Below are 19787 nucleotides of genomic sequence, written 5' to 3'. Positions count from 1 at the left end.
GGGTTTGACCACAGATACCCTCCCCAAATGCCACCTGCTCTGGGAGAGGTAAAAATAATCTGGGGAGCTCCTTGTCATGGTCTCTGAATGTGTGAGATGACTTGCACCATGAGTACAGCTCAGCAGATATACTGCACAACACAGGTAAAACTACAAAAGAGATGCAAAGGTTTAGCTCTGGCCTAACCACTTCCAAGACAGCCGCACTCATGCCTCCTGGCAGGAAGAGGCTGGTAATGCATTCGCCAAGTTCTAGTAACTAAAAATCATTTTTGAGGAGTAGGAGGGAAAGGAGAAGGAAAGGGGAAAAAGAAGAAAATGGTAAATTTTTCTACTGGAAAAATGTTGCAATTCTCCAACAGCAGTACAGCCTATAGAAAAATGTATGGGGTAAGAACAAAGCAGCTGCATGTGTCAGCCCATTTCTGAAAAACAAGTGTCCATTTTACCAAGATCTCCCTGCACAATAGCTGAAGCAAAAATGGAATCCCTCTCCTCAGGCCTCTTTATTAATGATGTCAAATCAAACAAACTCCTGGCTATGGCTACAAACTGTCCTGCAAAGGGGGGCTGTCAAGAAAGGAAGATGCTAACTGGTCACCATTAGATTGGACCCAAAATATATCCTATTTCAATGCACACCCGCTGCGGTCCTATTTGACTTGAGAGGCAAGTCCTAATCAGTAAGCAGAGAATCTACAGCAGTCACAGGACAGACTCCCACTGAGAACAAATGATGGGTACCTCCTGGCCAATGCGAAACCCAAGCAGCAAACTGCAATAAGCTATGGTTTAGTATGGCAGACGTGCACGATGTGCAGAGATACATATTAGCACCTTATCGGAGCTGAGATGCTGTTCCACTGAAGCACTTAAATGCAGCACTCTGGGTTTGGAAAATGTAAAAAGGCAGGATTTCTCACTGTGAAGCCCCCCTTTGCGTTCTCATGGGTCACTCCTCCAAAACACCGGAACAGAGGCAAACAGAAGTTTCCACTAGCCCCTCCCTTTGGCGGCTGCTGATTAAGGGGGATGAGGGGAGAATAAGTGTTTAGGGAGCAATCCAGGGGAACAGAAAAGTCTCTGCCATAAGGAAGTCATCTTAGATTATGCTGGAGACAGAGTACTATTATTTTCCCACCCTTGCTGCCCCTGCATCTGACTAACACCAAAGGGGAAAAAAAAGATCATTGAGGCTGATCTTTGGACAAATTGGAGAGTCTGCCAGGAGCAGCCTGCAAAGCGCCAAACGTACGAGAAGAGGCCATGGCCACTGTATTACAAGTGTTGACTAGCAATGGGCATCATCCCAAATTCCGCCCATAAAGCACTTATTACACACACACTTTCAGAGAGGACAGAGGGTGGGAGAAAGGAAATATCTGCCACTTTACACATGGGGAACTGAGGTACAGAGAAATTAAACTATTGGCCTAACGACACAGGGAGCCTGTACCTGAGTAGAGAATTCTTGAGACCAAATCTCCTGAATCCCAGCCCAGTGCCTTAACCACAAAGCCATGCTTCCTCACCTAATTCTACCATGCTCTTAGCCATCCTCCATTCATACTTAAAGGCAGTGACATAAGAGGGAAGGTTTTTTTTTGTTATCCCATCTCCATAGACATTATGAGCTTCCCATAAAATCATTCCCATCACAGGCTTCGTAACTGTGAATATTAGTGCATCCCTGAGGCAGACAAGATCTTTTATGTTCGAGCATCAATGCCTTTTCATCAACTTCCCAGGGGAGAGAGCAGGACTGGCATCTGGAGAGCCTGAAAAGGATCGTCCATCCTTTGAAGGCAGTCTCCTATATAAGCTTTGTTCAAGGGCTTCTGCTCCAAGGCATTTAGAAATGTTATTTATAGATTTGATCTGTGGAATATTTGTGGGAGCCTACAAGAGACTCCAACATGAAGACAATAAGGAAGTTCGTTCTAGGGAGTCCGGGTGCTGAAACAAGCCACAGGATTGGAAAATGAGACTTCTTTACATAGCTGGCTGCCACAGTTTGCATACAAGACAACTGGCTGACAGAGCTGGAGATATGAATTTAGAGGCAATCCATGATACCTTCATCTCGTATTAAATCTGGATATTTTTGTTAAGTGAGATTACAAGATTGAGAGAGAAAATGTTTGAGACCAAAGCCTAAATTGAACCTCTACCAAACAAAATGTGTTTTCTTACTCAGCTCCAAATGGACATTGAAAAATTCACTCTGGCTTTCCATTCTTGGCTTTAGGAGGAGAGGGGAGGGGAGAGAATGGACTGAGTAATTCCCAGGAAATGAAATCCAACTTTTGCTCTAAAGAACTCTGCTGTAGGGTTCATCTCATTTAGCTGTCTTGGGAACCCAGACACTCATGTTTTTCTTCATCTTAATCTTATTTAAGAGATGGATTTTTCTTCTGTCTAGAAGGGACCATGTTACATCTAAATACTACAAGGAGGAAAGTCTGGCAAATTAGCACCTCAAAAGAAGCAGGTAGGCTGGAAGCACATGAAGGGAAATGCCTCCTGGTCACATCAACCATCACAGGAGAACAAAAAGCTTGAGACAAACATTTTGGACAGAGCTGTAAACCTAACCAGTTTGATTTCCTCTGGGCCTATACTGAGACCAGCAACAAGTGGAAAAACTGGAAATCATAAAGGTTTCAGTCTCTCATCGGGCTCTTCAAAGACAACCTCCAGCCCCAGATTAAATAGATTTGGGGAGGGTTGGTCTTTCCTCAGTCCCCAGCCTCCACTTACAAGCATCTTAATCTCCTTGCCCAGCCACAGCCTAAGGTCTCTTTCATACACTAAGAGCCACACAATGGTTGTGCAGCTTTGTCCAGCAATCCTCTACTGCTTCTTGGACGGAGAGAAGGGGATACACTACGCCGAGTGCTCTTTGAGCTGCTGTGTTACCTCAAGGTCTTGACACCATTCACCAAGCCAGACAGAATCTATCTGCACCCCTACTGTTACAGTACTATTCCACCAAAGTATCTTACCTACCTAGTGGGTAGAATTTTGCAAATTGTGCTTCAGAGGTTCACCTCTCCACCCCATGCATCAGAAGGCACCTCTGAAGATATGATGCAATTCCTAGAGTAGGTGGTCTTTGTACTGGATTTTTGTACTTTTGTACTTTGTACTTTTTACCGAGGGATGAAAGTTCACTGAGGCACCAGAGCACCCAAGCAGGTGTCATGCCCTAGACACTTTTGCCAACCAAGAGTTCACAAGTCCTGAGCTTACAAATGAGGTATTTTTTAAAATCAGTTTGGGGTTATTTTTATCTGCAATTAGACTTGGCACCTCTCTGACACCACAAAGACTAGAAACCATTCTTGTAAATTCACAGCTCAGATTCTCACGGAATCACCTGTCTGCAGGAGCCTAGCCTTGGAAAAAAAAAAAAACACACTGCCAAATTATTGAGAGATTCAACAGAACTGCAAGAGCTGACATCATCCAGGGATCAACATAAAAAACTAACAGCCTCTCATTTCTCAGGAGGCAACAAATCTAAAGCAGCCAACTTCCACCTGACTTTCTATGACATCTGTCAATTTTGGTCTTAAATTAAGGAGTAAGAGTCATTACAGAGTAAGCCAAAGCTCACCTTCCTGCTAGGGATGCGGTTACCACTTCTCCAACCCTCCCTCTCACCATCCAATGCTTGTGGAGAAGGAGATTACTCACATTATATGACGTAGGTGGGGTGCTACATGAAAGGCAGATAGGCCACCAAAGTCAGGACACTGACATCTGTGGTAGCACCGTACACAGAAGCTATGACATACGACTTACGATCCTGGTCCTCTCATTCGTTTTCCCTTCTGGATGCAAAGGCCGGTTGAGAAAGCTGCTCACAAGAAGGGATCTGCCATTATGTCAAGCTTTGACTACAACACCGTAGTTGAGCACAGTACCTGAGATCCTCTGCTGTTCCTGAGAAAAGTCAATGCCTTCACCGATGGAGCTCATGATTTTCTCAATCTGAAAATATAAAAACAGTATATTGCCACAATAATTGTAAAGCCTCAGCAGACAGTGATAGAGGCAGCCTTGGGAGCTTGTCCCCCTGCAGCTGCTAAAGGTTCCCAGGTGACAGGGAAGGAAGGGAAGTTAAGAACCCCACCAAACCATAAGGGTCTTTCCTTAGAACTTGGCCTGGAAAGGAGATTTTCTTAAGAATGAATGAATCAAAGGAGAGAGGGGGTGGGCTTGGGACTCCCCAGATCCCCATCCTCCCCAACTGCCATTACAGTCCCGTGAAAAGCCACCTATTTCTCTGCATCAACAGAAGGAACTCACACGATTCCTCTGTGGAGCACCAAGTTTTATAAGGGGGAGAGAAGGCCTCAAAAACCTAGTTCATCCTTGACAAACATGCAAATCCTCCTTTACCAAAGGAGAAGAAAGCCTGAGAAATGCAGTTCACATTAACACTTCTGTGGCATGCATCAGGTCTGCTTCACTTGGCCTCTGTTTCTTGACCACCCTCCCCTGCCTCAATCGCTCTAACAAGGCTCTTCTACTGACAGCAGGGCTGAACAGCCAATGTAAGCTCTGAAAGAGATGCAGTTTGCAAAAGCAGCAGCATTCTGGGATAAATGATTTAACAGCCTGGAAGAGGGAAGAAAAAACAACCTTATACCCGGAAGTAAGTAGCTCAGAGCCCACAGCTCCAGGCAAACCCCATCTGATTTTCAATCATAGTCAAAAGGAAAACCAAAGGAAATTTTTATTGCCAGGGATCTGTCTTCCCTCACCATCTTCCTTCTTGGACCTGGATTTCATTATCAAATTTGCCCCAAAATTCAAGTTTTGTAAGTTAAGATTTTTACAGAATCTAAAAGACCAAACAGAAGTTTTACTGTACTTTTTCTTAAATGCCAATAGAAACATTTTTAAGACAAACAAATTATCCCTGTGAAATTGACCAGGCTAATTTCATTGTCCAGGTTGAGAAACTCAAAAAGTTGTGCATCAATAGTGTAATTAAAACGTAATTGTCTGCTCTTAATTACAACCTGATATTGTCTCATGAATAGCAGCAGGAGACCCTTAGGAGGCTCAGATTCAGTTTGAAATCTGGGTGTTTAATCCTACAACAGCCATGCAGGAAGTCTCAAAAGTAAACCCCCACCTCTCCATGAGAGATTTCTGGTCACATCTTGAAAAAGCCCTCTTGCAAGATTTTGGTGCACTGGCTGCTGGATGGGATGCAGATGATCAGGGACATGCAACAAGGTCCTGCTTTGAGCAGGGGGTTGGACTAGATGACCTTCTGGGGTCCCTTCCAACCCTGATATTCTATGATTCTATGAAGGGTGGGAAAAAAATTCACAGAACTTATTTGGATCTTAAGGAAAGATTTGGGCAAAAGGTTATTGGTAGGGACAGGGAAGATTCTGACTTGCTTTGGACCTGCTCATTGGCTTTACAAAAGCAACCTGCCTGAAACTATCATTTGGGAAAGCTGCTTAAATTGCTACTTCGATGGCACTCACCCCCCAGACCAATAGGCTTTTTTGAAGGTATCAGCCATAAAATGCTCTCAGGGAGTTCGATGCCCAACTTCTGATGAAATTCAGTGGGAGCTGGGAGCTTAATTCCCTTAAGCTTCTCTGAAAACCCTCGTCATGAAGGACTTCAGCCAAGTTAGATCTCTAATACAATCCTTCCCATGTATAAACAGTGGATGGGACAATTCACTTGTCATCTTACATCTCTGTATCACGAAAGAAGCGCCATGCAATCATCTGTAGAAGACAAGGATTTTACTAAGGTGTGAGGAGGATGCATTGCACCTAGAAGCCATGGTCGAGGGTATTTCTAATGTGTCTAAGATAGTCAGAACTATTTTATTGGGGGCTTTGACAACCAGTCTGAAATATCAGCTGGTAAAAACCAGAGAGGAAGGTATTGAAATATTTTCTCTCCCCGTCACTCCCAATGGCCCATACAGACGTGCCTATCTATGGAGGCCTTGAAGTCTAACGCTGGGCTTTAAAAACACCCTTCAACTGACAGAGACACTTAATGGGAAAATTCAGATGCTCTACCTATAGATCTCCCCCTGCGACATCCAGGGAAAGAATATTTATTACCTTTCTTCCCATGGTACCTTAAACAGGACTGCCTAACATTCAGCTGGTGAGAACTACTCTGACCCAAGTTGTCAAGGGATTGCAGATCTTAGTGGGTCTGATACTAAGGAGACAAGTCAAGTCAGTGTAACACCAGCTATGTATGCCAAGGTTAACACAGCCCACCTTTGCTCTACAGAAGCCTGACAATGACAGACAGGTGAAGGAACTAGCCAGTCTGAACGTGGCAGTCTGGTATATAAAGGTTTTGATTCATAGAACACAAGCTCATTTACAGCTTTAGTCAAAAATACAGACTATTTGTTCCAAGTGATCAAATTTCCTCCTCTAAAAAGATCTAACAGTAAGAGGGGATGGGGGGGGGCATGAATATCCATACTGATTTTAGTGGGCAAACAATAGCAGCCCTTTAAAAAGCCCAGCACAAAAACAAGGATGTAGCAGACTGTGCAATTTATCTTCCAGCATTGTGATCTCTGAAGTCTTCTCTTCAGATAAAAATTACAGGACTGCTCATCATGTCATTTGATCTCTCCATTAAGGCTCAGACATTCTCGTTCAATAGGAAGCCCTGGAAACACAGCTTTAAGGGACAGAGGAAAGATCTCATTTCTTCAGCTAATCGACAGCCTCCGTTTTAAATCCGCAGCTCTGCAATATTGACACAATAGAAATGTGGGATCAGCTAAACTGGTGCCTATTAAGAGGAAAAAAACCTGAATTTAAAAGCGAACCTGCCTCCCACTGAGAGCATCAAAGGCAATACCAAACGGATGCTTATTACAGTTTGCAGCTTCTAACTTTTTCGTCAGCTGTGGATGGAGAAGGGGGAAAAGCAACCTCCCCTCTTCCCCACAGTGCTCCTGAATCTCAATTTTCACTTAAAAACACCATTTCCAGCCCTCAAGGTTGTGATGAAAGTAGAACTGACAACGGTGATGTCTGCCTGAGTCTGCAGACAGCCTAGAAAAAACAGAAGTTATTGCTCCACACCTCTCAGTGAGACATTGACTGGGGGGGGGGGATATTTTAGTGTAAAAGTTAACATTTTCACTGCTGATAATTTCACCAGGAACATCTCTTAAAGTCACCAATCTTGAACTGCCTCCTACGCCTTCCCAGCACCAAGTCCCCAGCTGACAAAACTACAGCCTTCCACAGTGCACTTATGGATTGTTGCTAATAAAATCCACTGAATACTGAAGGTAAATGTGGGGACATTGTAAGATAAGTTTACTATTCAAATAAACACTGGGGCTATTGTATTGATTGCCTTATTCACCTTCTATATTTAATCATTCAAACTTCCATTTTTTATTTGAAAAAAGGAACTGCAAGGTTTCTAGGCTGCTGCCATAGAACCCCGAGACTTCGCTGCAGAATTTGGGTCCAGTTTGCCATGGAATACATGGGCTTTGATATGGTTTAAAAAAATAACCTATCGTTCTAGAGTTCCAGAAGCTTAAGGGCATTAAGCCCTGCACATTTGGGGTGATCAGTTAAGCTTGTTACAAGATTTTAAGCAGGTGCCACTATCTTTACCTCAAAGACATTCCGTTCAGTTAAAGAAGTCTGAAAGTTTGAGGAATTCTTCCTTCCCAGATGACCTTTTGGAGCAAAACACTCACTTGACCCAAACCCAGTTTCTATTACAACCACCAAACACCAAGGAAAACTTTGGAGGCGGAAAAAGGAGGAAAACATGTTTGCTCAAGCAACCCCAGCTCCCTCAAACCGCTTCCCAGCAAGAGGCAAAGCACTTTGCCAGCCTCTCTCACTGTGGAATGATTGAGCTCTGAGGACGTGAAGTGACTGCTGCCGGCACTGCTGGGAAAACAAAGATCACAACAGCATGTCTGAAGCCAATTCAATTCAAACCCCACATTTACACTCCTCTGCGCTTAGGAGAACTGACACCCAGCTGAATACCATCCACATGCACCTTGGGGAAACCCCTTCCCATCAGTTGCCTAGCATAGCAAACCTCCTGTAACTCCCAGTGCTTGTTTCTAGGAGGGTGATTTTGGGTTCCCTTGGTACAAGCTGAATCCCTACTCCCACCCTGGATCACTTGCAAACCTGCTCTGCCACAGCAGGTTCTCCCCCAGGGATGGACAATGATGAAAGGGCAGGGAGGCTTTCCCCTCAGAAAGACCACACGTTTTTTCTCCCCTCTATGCTTCTCACAGAGGGCCACTGGTGCCAACAGGGCAGCACTCTGGCCCTACAGAAGGAGCATCCTGTCAATGACAAAGAACTCTCCTCAGTCCCTTCACTCCCCCCCCCCCAGCAGATCTTCCTTAGAAACTCACTTCTCTCCAGTGTGAGCCTGTGATGATGCTCAGATGCTACAATGAGGGAGCCCAACAGAAAAATCCAGACAGACTGTGTAGGTGGGTGGGTGGGTGGGGGGGAAGAGGAGCTGCCAACTCAGCAGAAAAAGCTTTCCAGTGGTGCATACAGGGTTTTCCCAAGCCATAATCCAAGGAAGTAAAGACTAAGGTCAAAGTCTTTGACCTCTGTACTACTATAAGTGTTCTTGGTATTTGCTAGACTGCCTGGAAAGCCCACACGTTCATCTGAGTAATTAGGTGGGCTAGATGAATTCTCCAGACTTGCACAGTTAAATGTTGAATGTCCACAGGGGACAATAATATACAAACACTGGAGCGTAACGTAGTTATTACTGTGATGACCATGGCCTCCTGCCCCTCACTGGAGGTCAGCGTTCTTCTGCAGCTGGGTTCACAGCCTAAAGCAACTCCGAGCTCAGTTTAGCTGGTAGTCAGGCAGTTAGATGGCATCATCTAGCATCAGCCACAGCGGAAACTGAACATGTTTGGAGTGGACATAAAAATTAACCCCTTTTTCGTCCTTACTGTTACAGACAGTTCTGCAATAGAAGAGAGCAACGAACAATTGTTAATCCTTTAAAAATGTCTACAACACTTGTTAACTTTCACTCAATGGAAGCTGTCTGCCATTTGTAATTTTCATTAACAGTAGGTCTTTATGTACAGCCCCATGGTGATACTTTACCTTTTGTAACCTTACAGGAGTTGACACCCACTAATTGTGAAACACTGGCTCTCTCGATGGGTCATCGAGCACTGAACATTTTATTAGAATCTAAAGAAACCATCTCTCTTGCCCACTCATCACATGCTCTCTCACTGCATTTCAAGAGATTGATAGAAGACAACCTTAATCACCAGTATATTTTTTGCTTTTTCACAGCAGTTTTAAGGGGGTTGCAAAATTTTTTGATTTCAAATAAGGGGCTGTCAAGCTAAAAACATTGAGCAACACCAGATGAAACCATCTCAAAACAAAATGAATCAATATAAGAGCACCCATTTCCTAGAATCACAGAAATGGAGAGCTGAAAGGGACCTCAAGAGGTCATCTAGTCCATTTCCTGTCCTCTGCAGCATGGACAGAGTGTGCCAATTCTCAACTGTATACCAAAGCACCAGGACAAGGAATAAAATGGAGATATTTTGGAACAAGTATGAGGCAATGCAAGAGAGTTCTTAGGCTGTTTGTTCCTGCTAGTGAACTATTAAATACAACAGTGTTTAAACATAATGCTTCTACTCTGAGTTGGTTCTAGCCTGAACTCTCTGACCCCGGCTATTTTTGGCTTAACCCACCACATTCTAAGTAGTGTTAGGCATTGCTCCTCCATGAGTAATTTTACATCTACAGGAGCCATCATAACAGTATTCCATCAGCTGACAACTGGCTTCAGAACAGAATGTCATTTTTAAAAAGGTTAAAAGAAAAAAAAACAGGAAAAATACTTGCTCATAGCAACATAGTAAAGTCTAAGCTAAATACCTAGTGGAGGACATGCTTCATGCTGAAGATACTACTCCCCCCCCCCACACCCCACCCCGGTACACAATGGGTGCTGGATTTGGACAGTGCACTTCCTCAAGAAGAGCCCTGACCTCACAGCTTCGGGGGATAAAGGCATCAACTTTCAGCATGAACAGCAACATGAGCTAAGCACAAAATACTGTCTGGCTATGATACAATCCTAGATGTGACCATTCATGCCTGGTCTCCTCAGACAGCCACCACTGAGATGGCCTCAGGGAAAGAGAAGCCCTCTCCAAGTGGGCACAGATCACTAGTCTTCCATGAAAACACTAGTGCCAAGTCAGGGACAATGCAGGTCTTCAGGGATTCTCCTCTCTTCCTTGAAGGCTACATATGAAAGAGGGTATCTCTTGGTTGCACTATTCCACAGCCCAGAACAGCTCGCTCCGAAGTACTTTGCTCTCTCCCACCTTGAGAGACATGAAGCTGCAGAGCCCATTTTAACACAAGGTCTGATACCCCCCGACAGAGCTAACATCTCCATCCAGAGCCAACCAGTCCATTTATTCAGAGTCCATGGAGAGAAGCAAACAGAGAGGTGCATTAACAAGTCACTGGCTCTTTTATCATCTCAACCAGGAGACAGTCTCTCACAAGTCAGGCTGTCAGCACTGATTCATTTGCATGCAGGAGGCAAGGAAAGGAAACTTCATTCAAAGAGCACCAAAGCACCCAGGGACACGCTACTTTGACACTGACCTCTGCCACCAAGGCTCATCGGCAGCTATTAGAGTTTTTTCTGGTGGAGCCTAAGTAAAATGTGACCTATGATTAAAGAGCCCTCAGACGTGTCATCTACACAGAATGGGGAATTTTATGCCCATCCCCCACTTGCGGCACCAGCGATTCCCAAGGGTACCTCAAGGTTATCCCTACAGAAACACATGCCTGTGATCTGGATAGCCACAGCTGTTACAGTGGCTGAGATCTATTGGAGCCAAGGCTGTGTTATCTAAAATGGTTTTTAAAGCACCCCCACAAAAATAGTCAAAATACATAGCTGCCTTCAGCAATAATCAGCTCTGCTGTTCTGCAACTCCACCTCTTACAATCACAACCAAAACATAAAATCTTCCCTGCAGGATACAGGCCTTACAAAAATGGCTGTTGAGAGTAAATGTATATTTCCTTTAGCCAAAAGAGGGCAGCCTGCTGGAAAGGGACATTTTGTGTATGCTAACTGGAAAGGCTTTAAGCACTCCTTATGGAGAGAAGGAATAGAGCTGCCCTGTCAGCTAAGATTTCCAGAAGGCACTCATCTCCTCCAACCCCGCCCCAGGCTTTTCCAGGGAGACTAGTACTAGAAAGTCAATACCGACAGAGACTGTTCAGGACACTGATCCAGGTGTGCTTTGCAAGCGGTCCCTAAGTTAATTCTGGGCCATGGAAAGATTGCTTCTACAGGGATAGCTCAGGGCACTAACAAGACAGAAGAGTTGGGGATTTTAGCTTTAAAATGTGTAATTAATTTCAGTATTTGTAAAGCCAGGCAAAGCATGCTGCAAACAAGGAAGGATGGAGTCAGACATGACACAGGCAGCTCTGTTCCCACCCAGCTCTACCAAGATACTGCAATCGTGCAGTATCCCTATCATTCCAATCCTAGGCATCTTGAACAGGAATTGCACAGCATCCCAATCCATGGGCAGTCCGGCTTGAGTGCATCATCCACCAGGCACTAGGATGAGATCCAGTCAGTCCTTTTACTTGATCAGGATTTAAAACCTCTGCCTCTCCATGTCAGATGGATTTCATTTAAATCCTTTACGCTGTCCAGAAGTACTCTAAAAGTTCCTCCTGACCCAGATGTCATTTTAGTGCCCCAGATGTATGAGTCACATTTACATAGCAGTTTACACTATACAAGTGTTTAGTTCTGTCACCACCCCTACAGGGAGTTGCCCCAATTTTAAAAGCAGACTAAGCCATTTGTCCAAAGCTAAACTGCAAGTCAGTCCCATGCGCATTCCTTATTCCTCTGGACCTGTGCATCAGTTCCTGCAACTAAACAGGCTAGAGACAGCGTTGAACAGAACGCTGTGGGTGTGGCACTTACGGTTTGGAGAGGGGAGCATCTGGTTGCTTAGAAAAATACCCTCGTTTTTTTTAAAGCTCAATGGCAGACCCCATCACCACCACCACTTCCAACACCAAGTACACTCCTAAAAAAAACCTTATTTTGGTATCACGTACTAGGGAACAGCAAAAAAGAGCCATGTAAGCAGATCAGCTCTTGTGGAAGCTTTTCCCTCCCTACCATCAGTGACTAGGTAGGTTTAAAGGTGAATTGTGAAGGTTTTGCTAAAGTAGGTCTGTAAGATCCCAAAGGAGAGCACCGGCTGTGTAACAGCTACCTCCCTAAGGTACCCATATTCCAGGCTTCTTCCGCAAGTCTCTTCAGCGCCTAGTGCTTCCTTAGCTTATTTGCCCCTTTGTTGCTAGCATGATACCACCTCATGCACCCTCCAAGACCTGAAGGGCCTTCGGGATCTCAGTGGGAAAAATAAACCCTGTGATGAACTTCCTCCACTGCTAACCCTTCTTTAGGTTTCCCCCTGCCCTTTCCAGGCCAATCATCGCATCACCATCCCCAGAAGCTTGACGGGTCACAGTGGAATTAGAACAAGGCCACTGGCTGATTGCACAAGGGTTAAAAAGTGGCAGCACACTTACCTTTATCCTGATTATTAGACTCTAAAGTTTAGTAACAAACATGCAGAGGTAAATCACCCATACTGTCTCTACCATATGTACAGTTTTAGTGAGTTACAGGGACACCCTCCAGTGCTGGCGTAATTAAGGATCCGCTGAGATTTGCATTATAAATCCTTATTATCAGGGGTTCATAAAGTTCCATGTATAAATTTGCCACTAGCTGAAACAGACAAGATTCCAGCCCCAACAACACATTTTATTCTTGAAAGCCACAGGCAAAGTTTGGTTTAAAAGAGCTCGGTCATTTTAAATGGACATAGTTGCAAAATAAGTAAGTGACAAGGGTTAGAATTTCATTATTTTTGAACTCCTGTAACTAACAGAGTGATATATTTTTAAAATGAAGTGTCTCTACTGCACGCAAGCACTCAAGTCCTGATCCTTACTAATTTCATTTTGAGGTTTATATTTCAGACAGCAATGGTGCATCAGTAGAGTATGCGTGGTTGGACAATTGGTTATTTTCAATTGTATGGATTTGCTGGCAGTGATTATCAAGCCAGCATTAGTTTGGGGTTGACAGGAAGGAAGAGAAACAAGACCATTAAAGTAAGTTTTAGGAACACGGATGCCTTTTTTGCTTGCAGGTGAAGTGTGCTCAACGGAGCAAAGAATGCAGCAAGACGGATATGTTTGACCCAGCACAGCAGAAGGCAGATACTCACTGTCTAGCAAGTCATTCAGCAGGCTGCTGCAGCAAACGGAGTTGCAGTGGCTATCTGGGTGGGTTACTATTATACAAGGGTGCTGAATACAGGAACCCTGTGAATGTAGGACCAGACAACAGCCATGAAATGTCTGACTTTTTTAAAACTGTTAAATTAAAAACATTACCTCAAGACTCAGACAACCTCTCCTTGTCATCTATCACACCTAAAAGGTGGGAATCAGTGATGGGCAATGCTGCCACCCTTAACTGACATCCTGATACAATTTTACAGGTTTCTCAAGGCCAGGGCAATCCTCCAATGTGAGGTAAAGAAGGATGGCAGTGACTGCTGTGACTACTCAGGCTTTTGTTCATTTCAAGAGGGAACCTTAACTTGGCAATTGAACATGGACCACCAGTGACAGCCCTGGTGTAACACGATCAGAGTACAGAGATTGACTCAGTGTTGCCCTGACAGCAACCCTCAGGACATCACAGCAGGGAGGGGGATAAGTTATTTTATTGGTGAACAAGAAAAAAGCAAAGATGTGAGCAGTGGGCAAGTTCACTATACAGGGTACAGATCTAGGTCTGACATCCATATATGAAAAAAACCACCACAAATTCATTGCAAAAGTGACAAAAATGTCATTAAGTCTGAAAAACTGAAATGTACTCAAGTCAGGAAATGAGATTTTAGTTTTGACACTTAAGTACAATAGTGAACAGTTCATTACAAATACATAAACTAGATTTGTACAAAGGCTTGAATTCTCTAACAATTGCAGATTGCACAAAATGAATACATTACAGCCATAAAATACAGTAATCAAAAATATTTCAAAACAGGCAAGCTAGCCAAGTTGCTATTGCTTATAAGTTTTCCGATTTCAGTAGGTTTACAATACTCATCCTTAATATGGAAACTCCCTGACAACTAAACAAAGAAACCATGGGAAACCAGGGAAATCTAGCTTACATATTCACATTTATTAGTTCCACCTCTCCCAAGCACTTGGTATATTATAATATTCTTTTAAACACATACAGTTTAATAAAGCATATCAAGTCAGGGTGCCACACCGATGGCTGTAACCAACACTAGCTTCAGTTTCCAAGTTCTTTTCAGCCCCACTGCAGTAATCTAACCTCAAAGTGACAATGGCATGGATAACCATGATAAGGTCCATATCCAAATGGAAAGACTTTCCAAGGGCCAATAGGAAGCACACTTGACAAACACCATTCCCAGGGTACGTAGAAACAGCTGGCAACCCAAAAAAGCCTCTGTGCTGATATGCTCCATTGATCAGGGTGCAGACAAAATTTTTGATGTTTCTGCTGGTTGCTTCCCCACCCAGCAAGCATTAGGGTTTAGTTTGTCTCATTCAACTTCCTGACAGTTCACCCAGTTAAAGTGGGCACAGATGGGCTAAGGTGCTTCCACCATGGGGAGGAAAAAATAATAAAATAAAATCAAAATGTAGAGCTAGGCGTCCATTATAACAGAGACCATGATTCGTATTTCTTCACTGACCATGAAAGGTGGCAAAACAGAATCTTTTTTCAGAGCAGCAGCCATATTAGTCTGTATCCACAAAAAGAAAAAGAGTACTTGTGGCACCTTAGAGACTAACACATTTATTTGAGCATAAGCTTTCGTGAGCTACAGCCCACTTCATCGGATGCATTCAGTGGAAAATACAGTGGGGAGATTTATATACACAGAGAACATGAAACAATGGGTGTTACCATACACACTGTAAAGAGAGTGATCAGGTAAGGTGAGCTATTACCAGCAGAAGAGTTGGGGGACGGGGGGGGGGGAGGGGGGCTTGAACCTTTTGTAGCGATCATCAAGGTGGGCCACAAGTACTCCTTTTCTTAAGGCAGAATCTGGCTCAACCTTGCTTGAGCATGCCCTTGGAGCAGATGAGCAATTGTCCCATAGTATCCTCTGGGATCTCATAGACGGGAAGGAACGAAGCCACTCAAGAGTGACCGTCAACAGCTGCTGACACATCCCCACAAGGTCAATGGTATCAAAGAAAGTTGATAGATGAGTATTGACAAGCTCATTTTCTATCTCCACTAGAAGGAAGTAGCACCAAACGTGCAGTCTCTGTACTGTATATTTAGTCCTTAAAACAAACCTAAGCGGGATTAAGAGACTTAAGTCTCCCATTATTCATTTTTCACCATCTTCTCTATAATCCAAAACTGAGAGATCTGTGCTGGGACAATAATTCTAGCTCTGAGGTTAGGTGACTACATAAACCACTCAGGGCTTTTATCTCTGTTGTTGATGCTTGGCTTCTGTCATCGGCGGAACCATTCCATAAAATTACAGCCCCATAAATCAGTTATCTGTTGATTCTAGGTATACATAATATCGTAGACTCCACTATTATGGACTTGGCAGGATTAATATTGAAGGCCTGAAAATTTAATGCTGTTATTAATCCAAAGAGAAGTTAAGACGACAAGTTAGTTGCCCAAGAACAAATTAAGTACATAACAACAAACTTAATAGTTAGCACATTATGTCCTTCTCTAGCCATTTACATATTCCAAATACATTGACACATGGACTCAGGAGATTTGTCAATTATTTCAGCCTATTCTCCAACTGTTCATTAGTGATATGGAAACACATTCTCTCTTTTTCTGGCTTAATATGGTCTCAGAGAAACTGATTTGTATCAGGGTCAAGGAACTATTGGTTTATATTACTCTGCAGTTTACTTTTCAGTATGAATCACAAGACATAGAGCCCAAACATTTTTAAAAAACGGAATCTGTAACACTTTAAACTTCAAAATCACTATGATGGATTCACAATTTCAGACCGCACCGTGCACATTTGCTTACAAGATCACCACCCCCTCTATATTTATGCAGATGGGGTCAGACCTAGAAAAAACAGTAAAATTCAATATTAAACACAAACAACTGCAAGAGGGAACTGTTAAAATGAAAACGTCTCGTTAACTTCAGTTTAGAATTTCCTTGCCAGCGGTCATTTTACATTGTATACACTGAAACAAACGAAAGCACTTCATAATCTGTGCTCCTGCATTTTCATAACACCTTTCAGCCAAATGCACCAACTTAAGATACATACCATGAATTGCAAGCTTCTCAGCAAAAAGATCATATCCATTTATGCATTTGTACAGCATCTAAGATAATGTGTCTTTGGAGCCTTCGGACCCTACCGTAATATTATACTATGTAGGGATCACTTCACGAGTTACTGAAATGCAGCCATCTCTGGGGTACAATGTTGCAGCTATTTAACAGCACACAGCAACACTACAGAACTGTTTAAGACAGGAAGTAAACAATTAGTTAATTGAAGCTGCAAGAGAAAATTAAGGTAGGCAGAAGGCAATTAAGAGTGAAAATTTGGCAAGGACATTAGCGCTGAACATCCCTGTTTTTGAAAAAAAGTGCCATGGGATCAAAATCATAGAATCATAGAATATCAGGGTTGGAAGGGACCTCAGAAGGTCATCTAGTCCAACCCCCTGCTCAAAAGCAGGACCCATCCCCAATTAAATCATCCCAGCCAGGGCTTTGTCAAGCCTGACCTTAAAAACTTCTAAGGAAGGAGATTCCACCACCTCCCTAGGCAACGCATTCCAGTGTTTCACCACCCTCCTAGTGAAAAAGTTTTTCCTAATATCCATCCTAAACCTCCCTCACTACAACTTGAGACCATTACTCCTTGTCCTGTCCTCTTCCACCACTGAGAATAGTCTAGAACCATCCTCTAGACTATTGATCAAAAATGATCAAATTGGTCACATTTTAAAAAATATTCGTTACACAGCATGCATAATTTATATTAACTGCATCAAAAGCTTCAATTCCAGAATGTTGGGGTAACATGCGACTTAGCAGTTCAAGAAAAACTGATAGCACAACTGAAGCAGCTATCCCAAAATGGCTATATTATTCCAGTATATTAGAAACAAACTAACTTAGCTACATACCCAGACTAGCACCTGTGATTGGTGACCTACAAATCAGAGAGAAAGAACTGAAGTGATTGTGCATTTAAATCTGTATTTAGGGCACAAACATAAAACTGTGTGCAAGGGAGTAAAAATTCCTCCACAAAGAGTAGCTGATATTTAACCTGCTACGTTGATACAGTGATACGATTCAAATAAATTGTGTTTGCTTATTCCCATGTACAAACCCTGCTGTAAGATCATGTATTTGCATTACTTGAGAAATGTGCTTCTCAGATCAAAACACCAGGAGACCTTTACTAAAAAAGTAGTGAGACTTCTGTGCATTTGACAGGTTTAAATCAGTTCCAGTGTAGTCTCTCTCCTCACACTCGGACAGCTGAGATCAGCCAAGGAACGTGAACTGGCCTAGAGCTGTAGGTATGGAGGACTGTGCATTAGAAGGCCCTCAAACCGGGAACTTGCATTTCCCTTTATTTGATAGGCACTAGCCTGCAGACTTCCAGAGCACACTGCAAGCGCATTTATTTATCCAGGCTTTTCCGAAAGCTGGAGTTAGGCTGGAAGCAGTTTTAGTATTGTTGATATAGACAGTTTATTTTGGTTTGTGATTTTAGCAGGCATGCTATCTATATACAATGAATAAATATTTTCTCTGGCATCCATTTGCTAAATACAGGTTTCAGAGTAGCAGCCATGTTAGTCTGTATTCACAAAAAGAAAATGAGGACTTGTGGCACCTTAGAGGCTAACCAATTTATTTGAGCATAAGCTTTTGTGAGCTACAGCTCACTTCATCAGATGCAGTGAGCTGTAGCTCACAAAAGCTTATACTCAAATTTTTTAGTCTCTAAGGTGCCACAAGTCCTCTTGTTCTTTTTGCTAAATACAGACACCCTTAGCTGAGAGGAAGGATAATCCTTCAAGGTCTCTGTGTGGAAGCCCTCATCATTGGAGGTGAGGGGAGTTGAGTTAGAGCAGTGATCCACAACCTCTCTGTGGGAATAGCACATTCCTATTCCCAACAGACTGCGGCAGGTGCCAAACACCCCGCCACCGAAATGCTGCCAAGAAGCAGCAGTGGAAAGAAGCCCCACCGCCGAAATGCCGCTGAGAAACGGCAACGCTTCTCGGCAGCATTTCGGCGGGTGGTTCTCAGGTGACCATGCTCAGTGGCAGCATTTCGGCAGCATGCTGCCCTGCGGGCCAAACAACTGCCCCAGCAAGCGCCACTGCACCTGCAGGCACCACATTGGGGACCCCTGAGTTAGAGAGTAGGGTAAAAAATTTTGAGCTCTAAATTGGGGAAATGAAAAGAGCAAACCTCTGTCGCATCTTATCAGACTCCAGCAATTCTCTCCAGATTACTTCATTAAGTTTATTTCAAGAGACCATCAAGGACATGCAAAGCTTGGTGTAGACATGCTTGTTTAGAAGGTAGTAGAAATCAGATAAACACATTGGCCACATTTACATGAACAATAAAATATTTCAGCATTTTAAATGGCTAAAGAGAGTAACACTGGAATTAATCCTCAGAAATTAAAGCCAGCACAAAACAAATGACAGAGGCCAGAAAATGTGCCAAGAATATTTCAGTTTGCAAACAAAACAGACCCTGCCTGGTCCTGCAATTCAGAGGGCAAATTAAACATGCAAATATAAACAAAACAAATTAAAAACTTTAGGCAGTAAAAGCTGTTGGGAAGTGACAAAGGAGATTTTCTTGTTCACCAAGAAAGGATGAAGTTTACTAAGGCTGGGTCACCGAAGAGGTGGGAGCACACAAGAGAAGACTACAGAAAGGGGACGGAAAAGGATACATCAGGAAGGAACAAACACAAGCTAGCCCTTGGCACTTCATTGTTAGAAAGTTTAGAACAACTGCAGAAACAAAATATGGAATTCAGTCACTGCCATGACCGTAAAACCCTTAGCCTCCCAGTGTCAATAAAAAATACACAGTGCGGTGTACTGTTTTCTCACAATCAGATTTCGACTTGAATTGTAAGTATTTTAACAGTGACCGACACACACAGAGCTGTGAGGGAACCCAGCAGATAAGTCAATCTGGCTTGTCAGGATAAGTACCATGTTAAACTCAAGTTATATTTCACTAAGCACAAAACTAACTACTCTGGTCCTCTCACACTTGGCACTTTTTGGTGATATTTTTATGAAATGGTGGCTTTTGCATCAAACAAAAAAAGTTTTGTATTGCAATGCAATTGTTTAATTTTTATCAAAACAAAAACCTCAATTTTCAAAATTAAAATTTTAAAAATAAAAACATTACTACAGTACAATTACATGATTTTTGCTAGCCGTGGCAAAACAAACTAAACCTAAAACCCTCAAAAATCCAAAGATTATGGTCTTGGAGAGCAAGACTGGCTCAGTGGTTATGGCATTAGCCCACGAATTGTAGACCGAGGTGCAATTCCC

At 43.0% G+C, this 19787-nt stretch overlaps 1 protein-coding gene across 9 annotated transcripts in view; it reads right to left on the bottom strand.

Moving 5' to 3' along the window:
* The window catches only part of ANKS1A (ankyrin repeat and sterile alpha motif domain containing 1A), a 156381-nt gene that overhangs the window by 51973 nt on the left and 84621 nt on the right, over positions 1-19787 (bottom strand). For 7 of the 9 annotated variants that reach the window (XM_048826255.2, XM_048826257.2, XM_048826259.2 and 4 more), the window contains one exon: positions 3930-3996. The exons of 1 other annotated variant lie outside the window; for it this stretch is intronic. In XM_048826255.2, the coding sequence (XP_048682212.2) occupies positions 3930-3996 (67 nt within the window). Of the gene's footprint in view, positions 1-3929; positions 3997-5513; positions 6325-19787 lie in introns of those variants that run through there. One more of the 9 variants, XM_048826264.2, reaches the window with a different exon arrangement.

Source organism: Caretta caretta, chromosome 21 (genome assembly GCF_965140235.1).
Source record: "Caretta caretta isolate rCarCar2 chromosome 21, rCarCar1.hap1, whole genome shotgun sequence".
Classification (NCBI taxonomy): domain Eukaryota; kingdom Metazoa; phylum Chordata; order Testudines; family Cheloniidae; genus Caretta; species Caretta caretta.
The sequence above is the reverse complement of the archived record's forward strand: the minus strand, read 5'-3'. Positions and strand labels throughout refer to the sequence as shown.